Source organism: Sordaria macrospora, chromosome 2 (assembly GCF_033870435.1).
Source record: "Sordaria macrospora chromosome 2, complete sequence".
Taxonomy (NCBI): domain Eukaryota; kingdom Fungi; phylum Ascomycota; class Sordariomycetes; order Sordariales; family Sordariaceae; genus Sordaria; species Sordaria macrospora.
Genome location: NC_089372.1, coordinates 2,565,570 through 2,581,368, shown reverse-complemented (window position 1 = coordinate 2,581,368; position 15,799 = coordinate 2,565,570). Strand labels below are relative to the sequence as shown.

Below are 15,799 nucleotides of genomic sequence, written 5' to 3'. Positions count from 1 at the left end.
ACGAGGAGGGGGGAAGATAATGATGGTAACGGCTTGGATTCTTCCCCTACGAGTTGAGGGCGAGCTAAGAGTTTCCCTAGAAAGGGACAGGTATCTTACGTCCTAGGACATATCCGGGAAGTACCTTAAAAAATGCCTTAAAGATTGATGATAGGGAGCAATAATTTGAGTATTAGCTTCTAAGTTAGGATGGGCTTAGTAACCTGGAACTCTGTGAAATGTGTGAAGTTGAAGGTAATCTACCTAGAGACGTTTGCTTATCTAACGACGGAAAAGGACGAGACGCGGGCCGACCCGATTGTTTGGTGTTTCCATCTTTGTCCCATGCCTGGTTCTGACATCAAGAAGGATACTAGTGACAACCAACGGTAGTGACAAGACTGGAATTAAATGCCATTGAGTCCAAATAATTGTATATTATGAGTCCAGGGAAAGAGCATTGCTAGCAATACAAGGCGACCGGCAGGCACGTTGCGGAAGCGGAAGGATGAGGTGTCATTGAAGGCGGGGACGATCGGAGTAACAGCGGCAAGAGTAAACCGAACCCGCGGACAACTTCACTTGAGAAAACTGAACTACAATGAATCAACATACACATTTTAGATGCAAACTCCGCACTTTTTCATATATAAAACCATACTCCCTACTCTTCTTCATCTTCTTTCTGGTTCTGTTCCTCTGTAGAGGTATTCTTCCCCAGCTCTTGGTCCAGATCTTTCCCATTGGTCATCGCCCACTATCCCCGCTTATCGTAAATACTGGTCATCTCGCTGAGAGCAATCATATGTTACTGAACATCAGACCACGACGAACCAACCAACCAACATCTTTTTCATTTTATCAACAATAGCGACTCGTTACTCTTACGATCACAGCCATTTATTGTTCGAAAATACACATTCCACGTTTCAGGAAAGACACCACAATGCCCTTCCAACTCGAGATCCCAATCTTTACAGCCGACATAGAAGAGCATGAATACCGTTCCTTTGGACAATCGGCATGGACTGAGCTCATGGACATTTGCGAAGAGGTTAGCATTGGTCGTCTCAAAGTTCAACGTATGCGGTTGGAGTTAAACGCTATTGGGTCTTATGGTAAGCCATCCATCCATCCATCCATCATCATCATTATCCTGTTCTGGCCACCAAGGCGGCAGATAAAGAGAGAGAGTAAACTTGAGTGAGGGCTTCAGTCAGCCCTACCTAACTTGCTTTTTCAAATCTAGAAGCCGGTGGTTTAACCCCCGACGTTGAAAACACGATTAACTTCCTCCGTTACCTACGAAAATCGAGGAGACTCAACGAAGACCAGCAACCAGCCATTCGCATCATGATCCGGCCCCGGGCCGAGGCGTGGGACAAGGGATCCGGCTTCCAGGTATCTGAACTTCAGGATTTTCAGTACTCGCAAGACGAGCTGCTCAGAATGTTGCAGTCGATTGAAGATTTCAAGGGAATAGGCCAGGGTCTCTTGAGCCCGGAGCGCGGCGATGGATTCGTTTTTGGAGTACAGAGGCGCTGTAAAGAGCGCTTGCACGGGCTGGCATTGGATGCTGCGGCCAACAAAAGGTTGATAGAGGCTGCCCGACCCTTTCCGTGCTTTTTGCACCGTGCCTTTGATGGCGTGCTCTCAACGAGACAGGACCCGGATATTTACAACCCTCCCGAAAATGAGGTACGGCCGTCCTCGATTGAGGACCTGGTAGCTGCGGTCAAAGGGCTCGGCTTTAGGGGAGTGTTGACGTCTGGAGGATGGGGACACGCGACTTCCAACCTGGAAACTCTGAGTGAACTTGGACGAGCGGCGCTAGTAAAGGGAAAGGAGGAAGAAGACAGGTTTGAGCTGATCGTTGGCGGTGGTCTTCGAAGTGACAACTTGTGGAAGATATGCACTGCAACGAAGGATGTGGTGCAGCATCGGGATTTTTGGCTTCACTCTTCGTGCTGGACATATGGGAAATTCAGTAAGATCCAAGCACGGAATATCTTGGCAGAAATGAGGAAGATGGAAGCGGCGTTTGCTATAGGCATGCCCTAGTGGGATATGTCTCTCTGCTCTGATCTCGGCCTGGTAGGTTTCATGGGTGTTGACAATGGTGTCATGCGGAAAGGAGGTGGTTAATGGAAGGGAACAAATAGCCGTCACGGTATGCTTGCCTGTCGTTCAAATGGATTTGAGACAACAGCTCAACGAATTTCGTGAGAAAAGAGTCTCTTAGAGTTGAGGATGTGAAAAGGCGATTTGAAGGATGAAGATGTGAGTAAGTAAGAGGACAAACAACAAACAGATGATGAAGATTTGCGATATGCAGGCAGTTCATAACATAAACAAAAAGAGGAAGCGCAAGAAGAGCGATACTGATACGAAAACAATCCAAGTAGTTTATTGGTGCTGTTGTTGGTTGTGTGTGACGAAAGTGATAATAAAGAGAATTAAGAAAAAGAGAACGGAGAAGTGTAAAGCGATGCTGGGAGAAAAAAAAGATAAAAAAAATGAAAGCTCCCTCGGTAAGGATCGAACTTACAGCCTCCAGATTAACAGTCTGACGCGCTAGCCAATTGCGCCACGAGGGATCTTAAGTTGTTATTGTAAGCTCGCAAAAATGTGGAGCCTATATACACTTACCACTACTTCGCCTTGGCACCGAGTTATCCAACAACACTACTCCAATGTCCAAACATTCATCCCCCATTCGAACATATCAACAACATAACTTCAACGACATGGCCTGACATGCAATGAAACCATCCCAGAAGCGGGAATAGCTTTATACGGAACGTGGGGGTGGAAGTCACTTTTGAAATGACATGGGGATACAAGTACGTATCTGCTCGTTCGGGTAGCATCCGTGGGCATTCAGATTGGCCCCTCTCAGACCGCTCAATCGCCAATCACTTTCTCCAATTCCACCACGTTCGCATCGTCGCCTCAATCTCTGGAGTTCCCGCTCACGAAGCACATGGCATCATCCCCAGCTTTTGGTTTGCGAGTGGATGCGGCCGCAACAACACCGGTTATCGACCGCTCGGCGATACCTTGCTTGATTCGGTTACGATCAACTCCTCTTCTTCAGCATATCCTTCCCTGGTTCCTCGAGGTTAACCCGATGTAGAAGCCAGGCACTCAGACAGTCAAGGTCGCTTGCGATACGACATGCACACAACATTTGGTGGTGGTGGTGTTGATGAGGTTGCTAAGTTGTGATGCGTCCCGAACCAACATGGTAACAACACGGCGGCAGCACCAATGAAAGATGGTCGAGCGATCGACACGTGCTCGGGAGACCGCATGTCCGACGACCGACGTTTATGGCCGGAGTTCGAGTGGTGCTGGATATTGAAGCACGTGCGCATGATGCTCGTACCTGCGTGGGAACGGACACCTTCCTACCAGGGCAATGGAACATCCTCGTTGCCCATTTTGTCACATCCAAAGTTTGGGAATATATATGGGCAGATCGGCACTGACTCGATCTCCATGATGTTTCTCTCCAGCATTTCAACCACCACCAGACACCCATCACCATCACCTCCCCGCCTCGTGCCGGCGTTATGGTCTCCAGCATGTGCAGGCTAAGCGGCGTCCTCGCCCTGCTGGCCACTTCGCTCTCGGTCGTCTCTGTGAATGGCCAGACCTTCCAACGACTCGGCACCTGTCCAACCCTGGGTTGCATCCTCCCACCCGACCAGCAAGATTTCCTGCCCGGACAGCAATTCGACATCCGCTTCGAGGTACACGCCCCCAAGAACGGATCCGAGGCCTTCAACGACGGAGTTCCCGATGAGAAGTTCACCGTCACCATCGCCAAGGACAACGGGCGACCCAAGAGCATCGCCTCTTTCTTTGACCTGAAGAAAGAACCTTCGCTAGAGAAATGGACGTTTTCTTGGTACGAAGACCTGTTCGCTCAGGATGCGAAGACTCCGTCCGTCGTCAATGTTGCGTCCAAGATCTACCGGAGAGTGGCCCTGTATGAGCCGGGGACGTATACGGTTACGCTGAATTATTACTCGGGGAAGAAAACGACGGCTACGTGGGTTGTGAGACAGCTGGCGACTAAGAAGAAGGCGAAGAATGTTATTCTTTTTATTGGTATGTTGTCTTTTTGCTTCCCTAGGGCGAGTTACTTGACATTGGATGTCGGCTGATCATTTGACCTTTTGGTCATTACAGGAGACGGTATGACTACCAACATGATCACTGCTGCTCGGCTGCTCGCCCACAAGTCCATCAATGGCAAGTATCAGAGTACTTTGCAGCTTGACAAGTTTCCGACTTTGGGTCATCAGATGGTTAGTAAGGAGACTCAGGTATTGCTGTTCGGTAACTGACGAATATCTTCACAGACGCACTCCATCGACTCGTTCATTACCGACAGCGCAAACTCAGCCTCTGCGCTGTATACAGGACATAAGACCACTGTCAATGCTATGGGGTAAGTTCGGGGAGTCATGCTGATGGAACATACCTCGGGCAATGCTGACAACATTCGTAGTGTCTACGTTGACTCCTCACCTGACAACTTCGATGATCCCAAGGTCGAGACGGTTATCGAGCTTCTCAAGCGGATCTGGGTAAGTGATAAACAAGAAATCTGCCGCCATTGAATATTCTCTGCTGACGCTAATTCCTTCAAGGGTTCCGCCTGGGGCGCTGTCTCGACTGCCTTCATCGCCGACGCCACTCCTATTGCTCTCACAGCCCACACGCGCTCTCGCTATGAATACGGCGCTCTCATCGAGCAAGCTCTCAACGGGTTCTCAAACACTTCATGGACAAAGCTGGACGGTCCAGACGTATACTTCGGTGGTGGCGCCGAGCAGTTCCTTCCCGGCTCTGCCTCATACCAGGGCAAGGACTACTACGCCGAGTTCGCCAAGAAAGGGTACTCAGTCAGCCTCAACAAGACCTCTCTCCTCTCCCTCCCCAACGACAAGAGAGCGCTTGGAATCTTCTGCAAGTCCAACCTGCCCGTCTGGCTCGACCGCAACATTTTCCCCGAAAACATCCTCAAGCTCAAGAACGATCCCTCAGGCGCCTCGGGCCCGGCCAAGGACATCCCCGGCCAGAAAGAAATGACTCTCAAAGCCATCGACATCCTGCACAAGCGCGGCGGCAAAGACGGCTTCTTCCTCATGTCCGAAGCGGCCTCCATCGACAAGCAGATGCACGTGCTGGACTACGAGCGGGCGCTCGGCGATCTTTTGGAGCTCGACGACACCATCCGCGCCACCATCCAGAAACTCAAGGACCTTGGTGAGCTCGACAACACCCTCATCGTCGTCACCGCCGACCACGGCCACGGCTTTGACGTCTTCGGCGGCGCCGACACCAAGTACCTCGCCGCCCAGCACGACAAGGACGACCGCCACAAGCGCGCCGCCATCGGCGTGTACAAGGAATCTGGTCTCTCGCAGTACACCGTCGAGCAACCCGGCGTCAGCTACAACACGGGACCTAACTTCCCTGTTAACTGGGACCCGCGCTACGTGATTGCTGCCGGCACGGGCGCCGCTCCCGATCGGAGAGAGCAATACGGCGTTGGCAAGAACGGTTCGCGCACGCCCGCTGCAGCCCTGCCGGGTGTCGGAGTGTCTAATGATTACTATGTCAATCCCACGGATAGGACGGGCGGGTTTGTGGTCAACGGCACGTTGCCTACGACTGAGAGCCAGGGTGTTCACTCGCTTACGGATGTGCCCGTTTTTGCGCAGGGCCCTTGCTCGGGCAACTTTGGCGGGGTATATAGCAATACGGATGTGTTCTTCAAGATTGCGGATTGCTTGGGATTGGGACATCCGACCAATAAGACTATTGGTGGTGGGAAGGGGAAGGGGAACGGGAATGGGAAGTGGGATTGAGGAGGATATGCCACTGGGGTATTAAGCAGATGACACTGTGGGCCCGAGGATTTATCTCTCTCTCGCCAAAAGTGAAGGTACATGTAGCTTAAGCAAGGGCAATGAATTTGAGATTTGAATAAAAGAGACATACATACATACAGTCTACCTCTCTCTACCTTGTCTCCGCGGCTCAGAAGGTGGGAGGAGATGGAAGAGAGGGTGGTGATGGTGGTGGCAGTGGTGGGGGGTATTGATATCCTCCTCCTGGTCCTCCTCCTCCTCCTCCTCCACCACCACCACCATACCCCCTCTCCCGTTCCCTCTCCATCTTAAACGCCCCCCAAATCTCATCCCACTCCACCGCTTTCCTTGCCTTGTCCTCCCCGTCACCCAAGCCACCACCGTTCTTTCCATCAATCAACCACACCCCCTCCTCCCCACAAGACAAGTCCCCAAACCCGATCCACTCCGTTGCGCTACCCCACGCCATGATCCCATCTCCACACACGCAAAAGACCTCTTTGAGACTGACAAAGTATCGAAGACCGTCTACGATGTCCCAGTGGTCGAGGTACTCGTCGCCGAAGTTGCGGGTGAATTTTAGGCGGAGGATTTTGGAGGCGAGGGGTACTGGCGTGGGAGGAGAAAAGAAACTTGAGTGTTGGTTCTGCTGCTGCTGCAAGCGTTGGGAGGAGTCTGAGTATGGAAGGTGGTAGTACGTAAAAAGCAAAAAGTCATGAAACCAAGTGGTGCCGATGTCGATGGTGTCGAGCTCGAAATGGAGGTAGATGTAGCCTTCGTCATATGTCGAATCTCTCGCGGGGTTTTGGTTGACTATGACGCAGAAGACTTGCTGATATACTCGTTTCCAGTGCAATAGGTGGTTACGGGCTTCGTGGCACGCGTGCAGAGCCGCTGGTGCCGGAGTGGATGAGTGGACGGGTAGGATTCTGGTTGACCCGTAATGGATAGAAAAACGGTTGTTGACGACGTCGTCCGCGGCGCTTTGTTTGATGCGGAAATTGACGGTGCGTGGCTCGACGGTTAATTCCCAGACTCGGAGACGAAGCTCGGTGGGTAGACGGGGGAAAGGGTGGAATGTTGCCATGGGTGGAAGATCTGGTGATCTGTTGTGTTTGAGATGTTGGGACTGTGAGTATTTGACTAGGTACCTAGTTGTTGTCGTCTTCAATCCCATTTTTGTGATGTTGGAGTGAAGAGAACCGAGGACTTAAGGACGGGGGAGGTATATGGTGAGGCTGAATATGCCCGAGGGGGGAATGTAACGTAACCCAAAGGAGGCGCAGTCTAGGTATCACTCAGCCCTACGAGTTTGCTAGTGTGAGGCATTCTTTGCCTTATTCTCAGATAATTCTTTAACATCGTTTGGCTAGTCTCACCACGTGCGAGCCGATTCCGCTCGTCATCAAATTTGGCATGCCATCCATTGCATTCGATAGTCACGAATGAGAGACTACGGTACAGCTTGTACACTTTCCCATTGACATATGTATAGGTTTGAAAAATGAAGCAAGTTAATGAGAGGAAACCGGTGGACGAGAGTCCTCAAATAGAGTAAATTGCATAAAAACGAAAAGAAGCGTAGAATGAATGAAAGCTGCGTCTCAGCATCCAGCTCTCTTGCAAAGATGAGGCGACAACCAAGGAAAGCCACATAGCTACCGTTCATCCACATACGTCATCCCTACACGGTTTCTACGGGCCTTCCACCCACTCAGATGTAATAGTAGATGCTTCGGCATTTGGAATCCCAGTACTGGACGCCGAAATGCTGGTCGTCCTTGTACCCCGAGTACGTGTTATAGCCGTTGCTTCCAGTTCTGGTGTAAAGAAGTAAGGTTAGCCAATGATCACATCAGAAACCCGCAACCTGCCCTTCTACCCTGCTAGTGTAGGAAAAGAATGAATAGGTATAAGGACAGAAAACTCACCCCACATAGTTATAATTGGGCAAAGACTGGGCATTACTTGGAATGTTCCAAGTGAATGTGATGCCACTGCCAAATGTGCACGACTGCGTGCTGCCCTCCCACGTGTGATAACTACGAGTCCCACTTCTACTCTTGGTGCACACGTTCGAGTTGGGGTGGACGACAGACAGGTTGTTGCAGTCGCCGTCGTTGGCACAGTACTGATCAAAACAAGGAAGGTCAGCATCAATATATATCATCACCTTTTACCTAACTTGGTTCTTTCATGGCTGAAAGAGGAGTAAACACAGCATGACGATAGATCAAGGACATTGAAAAGGATACTACATACAACAACGAGAGATGCGAAACTGGGGACGCTGCCGGTATATTCGCAGTTCATGAGATGAATGCCCTCGCCGCGCTTGAAGAGAACAGGTGCACCGTTGGCATCGGTGAGCCCAACGGCGGGGGCGGGAGCGGCGAAGACGGCTCCAGAAAGGAGGGGGACGACGGCGAGGAGCTTGGGAGCGATCATTCTGCTGGATTTGAGAGATGGGTGGACTGAGAATTTGCGGTGAAGGAAGGGTACTGTTTGATCTGATTTTGATAATAAGTTGAACCTCGTAGAAGAGGGCAATATCCTCCTTTATACATCTTCTGCATTTCATGTTGATATTCCGTCACCCCCTCTTCGTTGTTGGTCACGAAACCTAATAGGCCTTCGCCGAGTCTCACATGGAGGTCCTATCAAGTGTAATCAGTAATAGCCCCATGCGATGCTACCGATCTCAGCTTATTGTTGACCTCCTTTTGTCAATCCACGAAGAGTGTCATTACCGTCACTGTAACCTTGGCGTTGAGAATGTAGGTAGGTGTAACGAGGCGAACGGATAGCTTGTTCTCCACCAACTTTTGGTGTTATTGTAGACGCTCCAACTTCGAAGACATCAACCTCAAGAAGAATTTGTATACCGTCCGGGGACTTGACATGGATTGAAAGGATTGTCTTCGACGTACGCTTCACCAGAATATCTTTTTTGGCCATGGGCATGACACTGGGCGACGATATCGAGGCCATAGCAAGAACAGTTTGAAGAAGAACCATATGACATGGCTTCTAGCTCAAGTCTTCTAGGTCAAAAGAGAATACCCATCAATGCTGAATGTGATTGGTACGCTCCCGAGGTCACACCGGCTCTGGACGTCGGAGGCTAAGCAGAGTCAGATTGAAAGCTCATAGACCGCGAGATAAATGAAAAGCAGGAACTTAGTCATCTCCAAGGCGATGTGACTCCACAAGAGGGCACAATATGGCATGCATAAGCTTTATGGGGGATATTGCGACGTTGCGTATGTTCGCGTCTTACGGTGCCAATGCAAAAAGCTCAAGAGGGAACAAGTGGTGATACGGAGCTTTATCTTCGGCATCCCTCTCGCCCCACATCTATTCCATTGCATGAAGAACTCACTGAAAAATGAGAAGGCTCAATGTTCATAGATCTCCGCCGAAGACATCCGGAGTTTCTTGTCAAGGAGGGAATGAGGGATACACACCAAGGAAGACAGAAAAGGGGAAGGCGCGATGCTTGGCGCAACTATCAACAAACTTCTAAATGCAGTTAGTGTAACCGTCGGTGAGTGGAGCCCCTCACCTGAGCTCGCGTTCCCCGCCATTGCCTGCCGCCTGCACCCGCCGCCCGCCAACGCGGTCCGTCCTTCGTCATTGCAGAATGTCGCGTTGAAATACAGCTTTCCCTCCAACAAATTAACCGAGAAGGAGACTTTGTATTGCTCGAGCATCCTTGACTTCCTTTATGTACATCCTTCTTCCTGACCTAGTAACATACCCTTGACGACAATTGGCTTTGGTGCATCTACCGACCTCCCTTAACTTTGGCACAAACAATTCACCTTACCGAGCCTTCGCTGATTTTGGCATCTTGTCGCAACTTGTCGCATTCTTCCTGTCGCCATCAATCGCGTCGCACTACCAAAACACATAATTGCCGGAATTGACTCGAGTCCTCGACGACCAACACGACTTCTCCATGCCGGCCGATGAAGAGGCCGGGATCTGAGGATGGCTTCTTCACAACCAAACATGGAAAGATTCCTGCGCGAATGGCGCCAGGATGCCCTCAACAAGGCCCAGTACGAGTCAGCCATATTTATAGGAGACAAGCTCCTAGCCATGACAAGTAAGCAATTGTATGAAGCGCCAACTCGGTACTGGTTCCAATCTCTAACTGTTGGCTTGCTCCAGATGACGATCACGACGCCTTCTTCCTAGCCCAAGTCCACTTTGCAGCAGGAAACTACACCCGAGCACAGGCACTGCTTGTCAAACAAGATCTGCTTGTCAAAAACGATCTGCTCACCTCGAATCCATCCTGTCGATATCTTGCAGCGCACTGCCTAATAAAACAAAACAACTTCGCCGAAGCCCTTGCGATCTTAGGCGAACACACCCCGACACACCTATTTGCGACCAATGCGAAACGCAAGACTACTCGAGGCGTGCGCGCCGCCACAGCAAGAGCCAACTCGAAAACACCATCACGGCACCACGACCAAGGCGATGATATACCGGAGGAAGACATCTCAAACAGACGCTACGAAGCCTCCATGTGCTATCTCCGAGGGCTCTGTTACGCCAAGCAGAATGCCTTCGACCGAGCCAAGGAAGCCTACAAAGATGCTTTACGGATCGATGTCCAGTGTTTCGAGGCCTTCAGCCAGCTGGTCAAAAACTCGCTCATGTCGCCCGATGAGGAGGACGAGTTTATGCAGTCGCTCGCCTTCAACTCGATTTGTGCTCCAGGAGACGACCCAGACATGGAGGACGAACCTGCCGACTACGTGCAGATGCTGTACCAGACACAGCTCTCCAAGTACCACAACCCACAAGCGTTCAACACGGCCATCGAGTCGCTCTCCACACATTACGGCCTCGAAAACAATGCCGATATTCTACTAGCCAAGGCCGACCTGCTCTATACGCAATGCCGCTTTAAGGACGCGCTTGCGATAACCGAGTCGATCCTGATGGACGACAAATATAATTTCGCCGTTTACCCGATCCATCTCGCCTGCTTATACGAGCTCCGGAAAACGAACGTACTCTTCTTGATCGCCCACGAGCTAGCCGACACCCACCCGGACGAGCCCTGCACGTGGCTCGCCGTCGGCGTCTACTATTTCACCACGGGCAAGATCGCCGACGCGCGCCGCTACTTCAGCAAAGCAAGCATGATGGACGCCAACTTTGGTCCCGCCTGGATCGGCTTTGCGCACACCTTCGCCGCCGAGGGCGAGCACGACCAGGCCGTAACCGCCTACTCGACCGCGGCCCGCTTGTTCACGGGCACCCACCTGCCACAAGTCTTTTTGGGCATGCAGAACCACGCCATGAACAACATGACGGCCGCCGAGGAGTTCCTCAAGACGGCCTACTCGCTATGTAAAACCGATCCCTTGCTGCTCAACGAGATGGGTATCGTGCTCTACCACCAGGACCGCCTTAAGGAGGCCGTCAAAATGTTTGAGGTGGCGCTCGAGATCGCGGCGGAGACCGACAGCGATCCGCACGCTTGGCTGGGCGCCCGCACGAACTTGGGACATGCGCTGAGGCGGCTGAGGAAATATGACGAGGCGTTGGATCACTTTGATCAGGTCCTTCGCGATGGCGGGAAAGACGCCCAGATATTTTGCGCCAAGGGATTGATTTACTTGGACCAGGGCAGGCCAGACGAGGCAGTGCGGGTGCTGCATGAGGCGTTGGCGATACACCCGCAGGATCCCATTGCTACGGAGTTGCTGAATAAGGCGCTTGAAGAATCGGCGGAAGCAGGGGATATAGGGCTGCTAGGGACTGCGGATGCGGGGATTGGCGGAGAAGGAGGGGACGACGGGGCGATGACTGGGGACTTGGCTAGCTTCGAGCAGATGCTGGGGGAAAAGAAGTTCGCGGCGAGAATGAAATTGGCAAGGGGCAGGCGGACAGCTGCTGCCGAGACGCCGGGACAGAGTGGTGGTGTGAAAGATAAAGGGAAGGGTGTGGCTAGGAGTGGGAGGAGGGCACCGGCTGGGGGAGGTACAAGGTTGTTTAGGGGAGATCATGAAGAGGTGGATAACATGGAGTTGAGTGATTGAGGATTTGATTGATTAGCACTGTTGTTGGATTATACTTATTTGGCACATCATCACGGTAAAATAGGCATAGCGATGGCGTCCAGGATAGGATATTAATCAAGGCTGGAAGTAGCTGGAACTAAAAGTTTGGAACGGGGACCAAGGAGGAGCATGGAGTTTTAGAAGAAAAAGGTCCATATCGGAACTGGATTATCACAGCCCCTACATGGGTATTTAGAGTTGTTTATAAGTCTTGAATTCAACTATATCATCATATCCCAACATCCGTTCCGTATATATCGCCATCGTCCCAAGTCCCTTGATCATACATCAAACATTACAGGATTATCGTGACTTCGTAAACAACTTCTCCTTGTACCCTTAAAGGTTGGGATGAGGATTGACCAGCTCTTCCACCTTCGCAAACTGGTAGTAAAAGTCCAGACTCTGTGGATTAGCCAGCGTCCCGCTCGCCTTGACCTTGCGGCCGCACACAATGTGCTTAACAGGTAATTCAACCTTCTTGAGGTTGATCGTTGTCTGTTTTTACCATTCATTGTCAGTTTCCATTCCCAAAACCGCACACTATCCTCAAGGAAAGGGGAAAAAAAAGGAAACACTCACCGGAATCTCAGGCGTCTCAAAAACCCACTTGGGCACATGTCTCTTGCTCAAATCCGCCGCAATCGCCTGCTTGACCTCCCTCACCAACCTTGCATCCAAGTTATTTCCAGGCTTCATCAGCAAAAACAACATGACGCTCTCATCGTGATCCTTCGGTCTTCGCTGCCCCACGCACAGACTATCCTGCACTCTGTCCGCAAACCTTCGCTCAATGACATTGTAAATCTCCGCTGACCCGAACCGCACACCGCTGGGATTCAACACGCCGTCTGCGCGCCCCAACAAGTGCAACGCGCGCGTGGTCGGGTGAATCACGCAAAAGTCGCCGTGCGCCCACACGTGCGGGAAGCGCGCGAAGTAAGCGGCGTGGTATCTTGTCCCTGGGCTGGCGGGGCTGGTTTGGCCAGAAGGGATGGGGTCGGACCAGAAGAAGCAAGGGACGTTGGGGAAGGCCGTGGTGGCTACTAATTCGCCTGCGTGGCCTTCTGGTACGGGACGGCCTGGTTCGCCGTCGCCTACGAGAGAATCGTAGATTTCTACTGCGACGCCGAGGGAAGGACCCTGGGTTCCGCCGACGTAGACGGGTGTAAGCGGATTGCAGATGCCGAAACAGCCGGCTATGTCTGTCCCGCCGGAAATGTTGCCGAGTTGCACAGAGGGCGGAAAGCCGGCGTCGTAGAACCACTCGAATAACTGGTCGGAAAGGACCATGCCCGTGCAAGTGACGATGCGCAGGCTTGACAGGTCGGCCATTTCGCGCGGGGACTGGCCGTTCTTGGCGAACTCGAACATCCAGCGCGGGGAGATGCCGAGCTTGGTGACGCGGTGTTGGGCCGCGAGGTGCACGAGAATGGAGGAGTCGGGCTTGAAAGGGGAGCCGTCGTAGATGATGGTTTTGCCGCCGTAGAGTAGGATGGCTACGTTGGCGAGGTACATGATCCAGCCCGTGGTGGTGTATTGCAAGGTGACGTCGGAGCCGGTGAGCCCTTCGTGTAAGCTGCCTTCTTTGAAGTAGGAGATCATTACGCCGCCCAGGGAGTGGACGATGGCTTTTGGAGTACCCGTCGTGCCGGAGGAGTAGCAGATTAGGTAGGGTTCGTGGAAGGGGATGCGGACGAAGTCCGGGAATGGAGTCCCAGAGCCGGAGGAGAGGAATTCGTCCATGGTGATGGCCTTCGGAACGGCCGAGATGTCGCGGGCTTCAGCGAAGCGGCGGATGGAGACGATGTTGTCAAAGTTGGTGCAGTCTTTCAGTCCCTCGACCACCTCGGCCATCTTGGAACGGAGATCGACGATCTTGCCGTTGTAAAGAGCCGCGTCGTCCATGAACATCAGCTTGGGGTTGACTTGCACCGTCCGCTGCAGGATGCCCTTGGTGCCCATGTCGGTCGAGCTGCTGCTGAAGATGGCGCCCAGCCAGGAGGTGGCCAGCCAGACCAAAAGGGTGTCGATGCTGTTGGCACCTACGATCACCACGACGTCGCCCTTCTTGACGCCGCGCGCCTTCATCGCGGCGGCTAGTCGGCCTGCTCGCTCGCGGAGCTCGCCGTAGGTGGCATTGCGTGTTTCGCTGGCGCCTTCGCGCACCTCGGTCACGGCTACCTTGTCATCCTCTTTTCCTACGGTGGAGCGCGAAGAGTTGCTGCTGCCCTTGGGTCGGGAGTAGAGCACGTTCTCGGCGTAGCTGAGTTTGACGCCCTCGAACCAGATGGGGACGGCGTCGATGGGGGCGGATTCGTCAACTACACGGCTGTAGGTGCCTTCGTGGATGTAGTTGGCTTCTTCCCACACGTCTGCCCAGAACTGGGAGCGGTTTTGGAGGGAGTATTCGTGGAGTTCTGGGAAGGTCTAGACACTATTTGTCAATATCGGGTTACGATGGGTCAACGGATGGGTGAATATTACTGACCTTCAAGTTAAGCCCATGTCTCTTGTTAACATTCTGCAAGAACTGCCACATAGGCGTGCTCTCCGGGTCCGGGTGCTCCCAGAGCTTTCTCGGGATCACGTCTGGACGCATGATTATTTCGTCGATTTCGTCTTCTAGTGAATCTTCGATTTCTGTGTTGTTTGTGTTGGTTTCTGTGCTGAGGAGTTGTTCTGTTGTAACAACCTCTGTGACTTCCGTGACTTCCGTGACTCGCGTGACTCCCGTGACTCGCGTGACTCCCGTGTCTTCCGTGACCTCTGTGACCTCTGTGACTTTTGTGTTAACTTCCATCTTGACTTCCACGGAACAGGTCAAGGAATCATCATTAGTTGCAGAAGACGACGACGTGAAAGCCGCCGATAACGGCAATTCCACTGCCACCGACATCTTGTCTTGCAAAGTGTTTGGTATATCCGGGAAGCAAAGATTGGTACGTAAGGGGTAAAAAAGGGAGAGCAATACAACAACAAAATCACTTGGGAGGGATGGAATATCTCTTACCAAGGAGAACCGACCGACGGTCAGTCTTTCTCAACTATATATCCCCCTTTCGCTTCCACTTTTTTTCTCTCTTATCACCAAAACAACCTCTCGATCCTCGATCCAGGAATCTCTCTGGCTCTGAATCTGACCCACAGTCAACCAATCCAACTCGTCCAAGGCGTTCAAAGTCGACCAATGCGGCGCAATAGCTAGAGCTAGCTAGGTAGCCCGGTTCGTTTCAACCTCCTTCACCGCGATACGTGATCAAACATCCACACACCCCAAATGCGATGACGGACGTCGATCACTCGGTGGCATGCAGGAACCTGGGGCTCTGGAGAAATGTGAGACCGCTATTTCGACGTCGGAGGAGGAACCGAACAAGCCAATGGCAAGGTATGTGGTGGAGGGAAATACGTGGACTTGGTGTCTTGTGAGATGCTCCTCTGGTGGCTGCTGACCTGCTGGAGACTGGAGACCTGCTGGGAGGAGGTAGGAATTGAGAACCTAGGACTGTTCTCCGGGCGAGGACAGAGGTCGTTCGAATTGGCTAATGCGGGGAACCGGGGTACCTTTTACCGCTTTCAGCTTGGTAGTACGGTGATACCTTGCGGGACTTGCCAGCAGGGGCAGTTCCCGCAGTTTCGAGGGGGGGATCAGCGCTTTCCGGCCGACTGGTTGGGCCTCGGCCCGGGAAGCTTAGTGGCCTGTTTGTTTGCTTTTTACTGTGTTGAACTGTGTGCATGCAGGACGAACTTGGGGTCAGGGGGTTCCCGTTACTCCAAACTCCGATATCTTCTCCAACTCCGTGATGCGGCTACATCGGGATTAAACACTCCCGTCCCGAGATG

General features: G+C 52.2%; 6 protein-coding genes and 1 non-coding gene across 7 annotated transcripts; 3 read left to right on the top strand and 4 right to left on the bottom strand.

Moving 5' to 3' along the window:
* The first annotated feature begins 291 nt into the window (after positions 1-291).
* SMAC4_04060 (uncharacterized protein) lies at positions 292-2,314 on the top strand. Its single transcript, XM_003348167.2, has 2 exons — positions 292-1,097; positions 1,229-2,314. Exons 1-2 carry the CDS (start codon positions 926-928, stop codon positions 2,038-2,040), a joined length of 984 nt encoding a protein of 327 aa, XP_003348215.1. The 5' UTR covers positions 292-925; the 3' UTR covers positions 2,041-2,314.
* A 188-nt stretch (positions 2,315-2,502) lies between these two features.
* SMAC4_13238 lies at positions 2,503-2,576 on the bottom strand. Its single transcript has one exon. It is a non-coding gene; the product is annotated as a tRNA-Asn (tRNA).
* Positions 2,577-3,013: 437 nt separating this feature from the next.
* On the top strand, positions 3,014-6,029 carry SMAC4_04061 (uncharacterized protein). Its single transcript, XM_066090042.1, has 5 exons — positions 3,014-4,095; positions 4,177-4,295; positions 4,350-4,438; positions 4,499-4,577; positions 4,641-6,029. The coding sequence occupies exons 1-5, from the start codon at positions 3,555-3,557 to the stop codon at positions 5,862-5,864; spliced, it is 2,052 nt and encodes a 683-aa protein (XP_065946092.1). The 5' UTR covers positions 3,014-3,554; the 3' UTR covers positions 5,865-6,029.
* Positions 6,030-6,036: 7 nt separating this feature from the next.
* On the bottom strand, positions 6,037-7,065 carry SMAC4_04062 (uncharacterized protein; the record flags this gene model as incomplete). The annotated part of the gene is made up of 1 exon (XM_003348169.2): positions 6,037-7,065. Exon 1 carries the CDS (start codon positions 7,042-7,044, stop codon positions 6,037-6,039), a length of 1,008 nt encoding a protein of 335 aa, XP_003348217.1. The 5' UTR covers positions 7,045-7,065.
* A 301-nt stretch (positions 7,066-7,366) lies between these two features.
* Positions 7,367-9,374, bottom strand: SMAC4_04063 (uncharacterized protein). Its single transcript, XM_003348170.2, has 4 exons — positions 8,798-9,374; positions 8,130-8,524; positions 7,799-7,998; positions 7,367-7,687 (listed from the first exon to the last, which is right to left on the bottom strand). Exons 2-4 carry the CDS (start codon positions 8,313-8,315, stop codon positions 7,582-7,584), a joined length of 492 nt encoding a protein of 163 aa, XP_003348218.1. The 5' UTR covers positions 8,316-8,524; positions 8,798-9,374; the 3' UTR covers positions 7,367-7,581.
* Positions 9,375-9,535: 161 nt separating this feature from the next.
* On the top strand, positions 9,536-11,932 carry SMAC4_04064 (uncharacterized protein; the record flags this gene model as incomplete). The annotated part of the gene is made up of 2 exons (XM_003348171.2): positions 9,536-9,978; positions 10,044-11,932. The coding sequence occupies exons 1-2, from the start codon at positions 9,861-9,863 to the stop codon at positions 11,930-11,932; spliced, it is 2,007 nt and encodes a 668-aa protein (XP_003348219.2). The 5' UTR covers positions 9,536-9,860.
* A 265-nt stretch (positions 11,933-12,197) lies between these two features.
* On the bottom strand, positions 12,198-14,756 carry SMAC4_04065 (uncharacterized protein; the record flags this gene model as incomplete). The annotated part of the gene is made up of 3 exons (XM_003348172.2): positions 12,198-12,451; positions 12,536-14,383; positions 14,445-14,756. 3 exons carry the CDS (start codon positions 14,754-14,756, stop codon positions 12,293-12,295), a joined length of 2,319 nt encoding a protein of 772 aa, XP_003348220.1. The 3' UTR covers positions 12,198-12,292.
* Between the last annotated feature and the right edge of the window lie 1,043 nt (positions 14,757-15,799).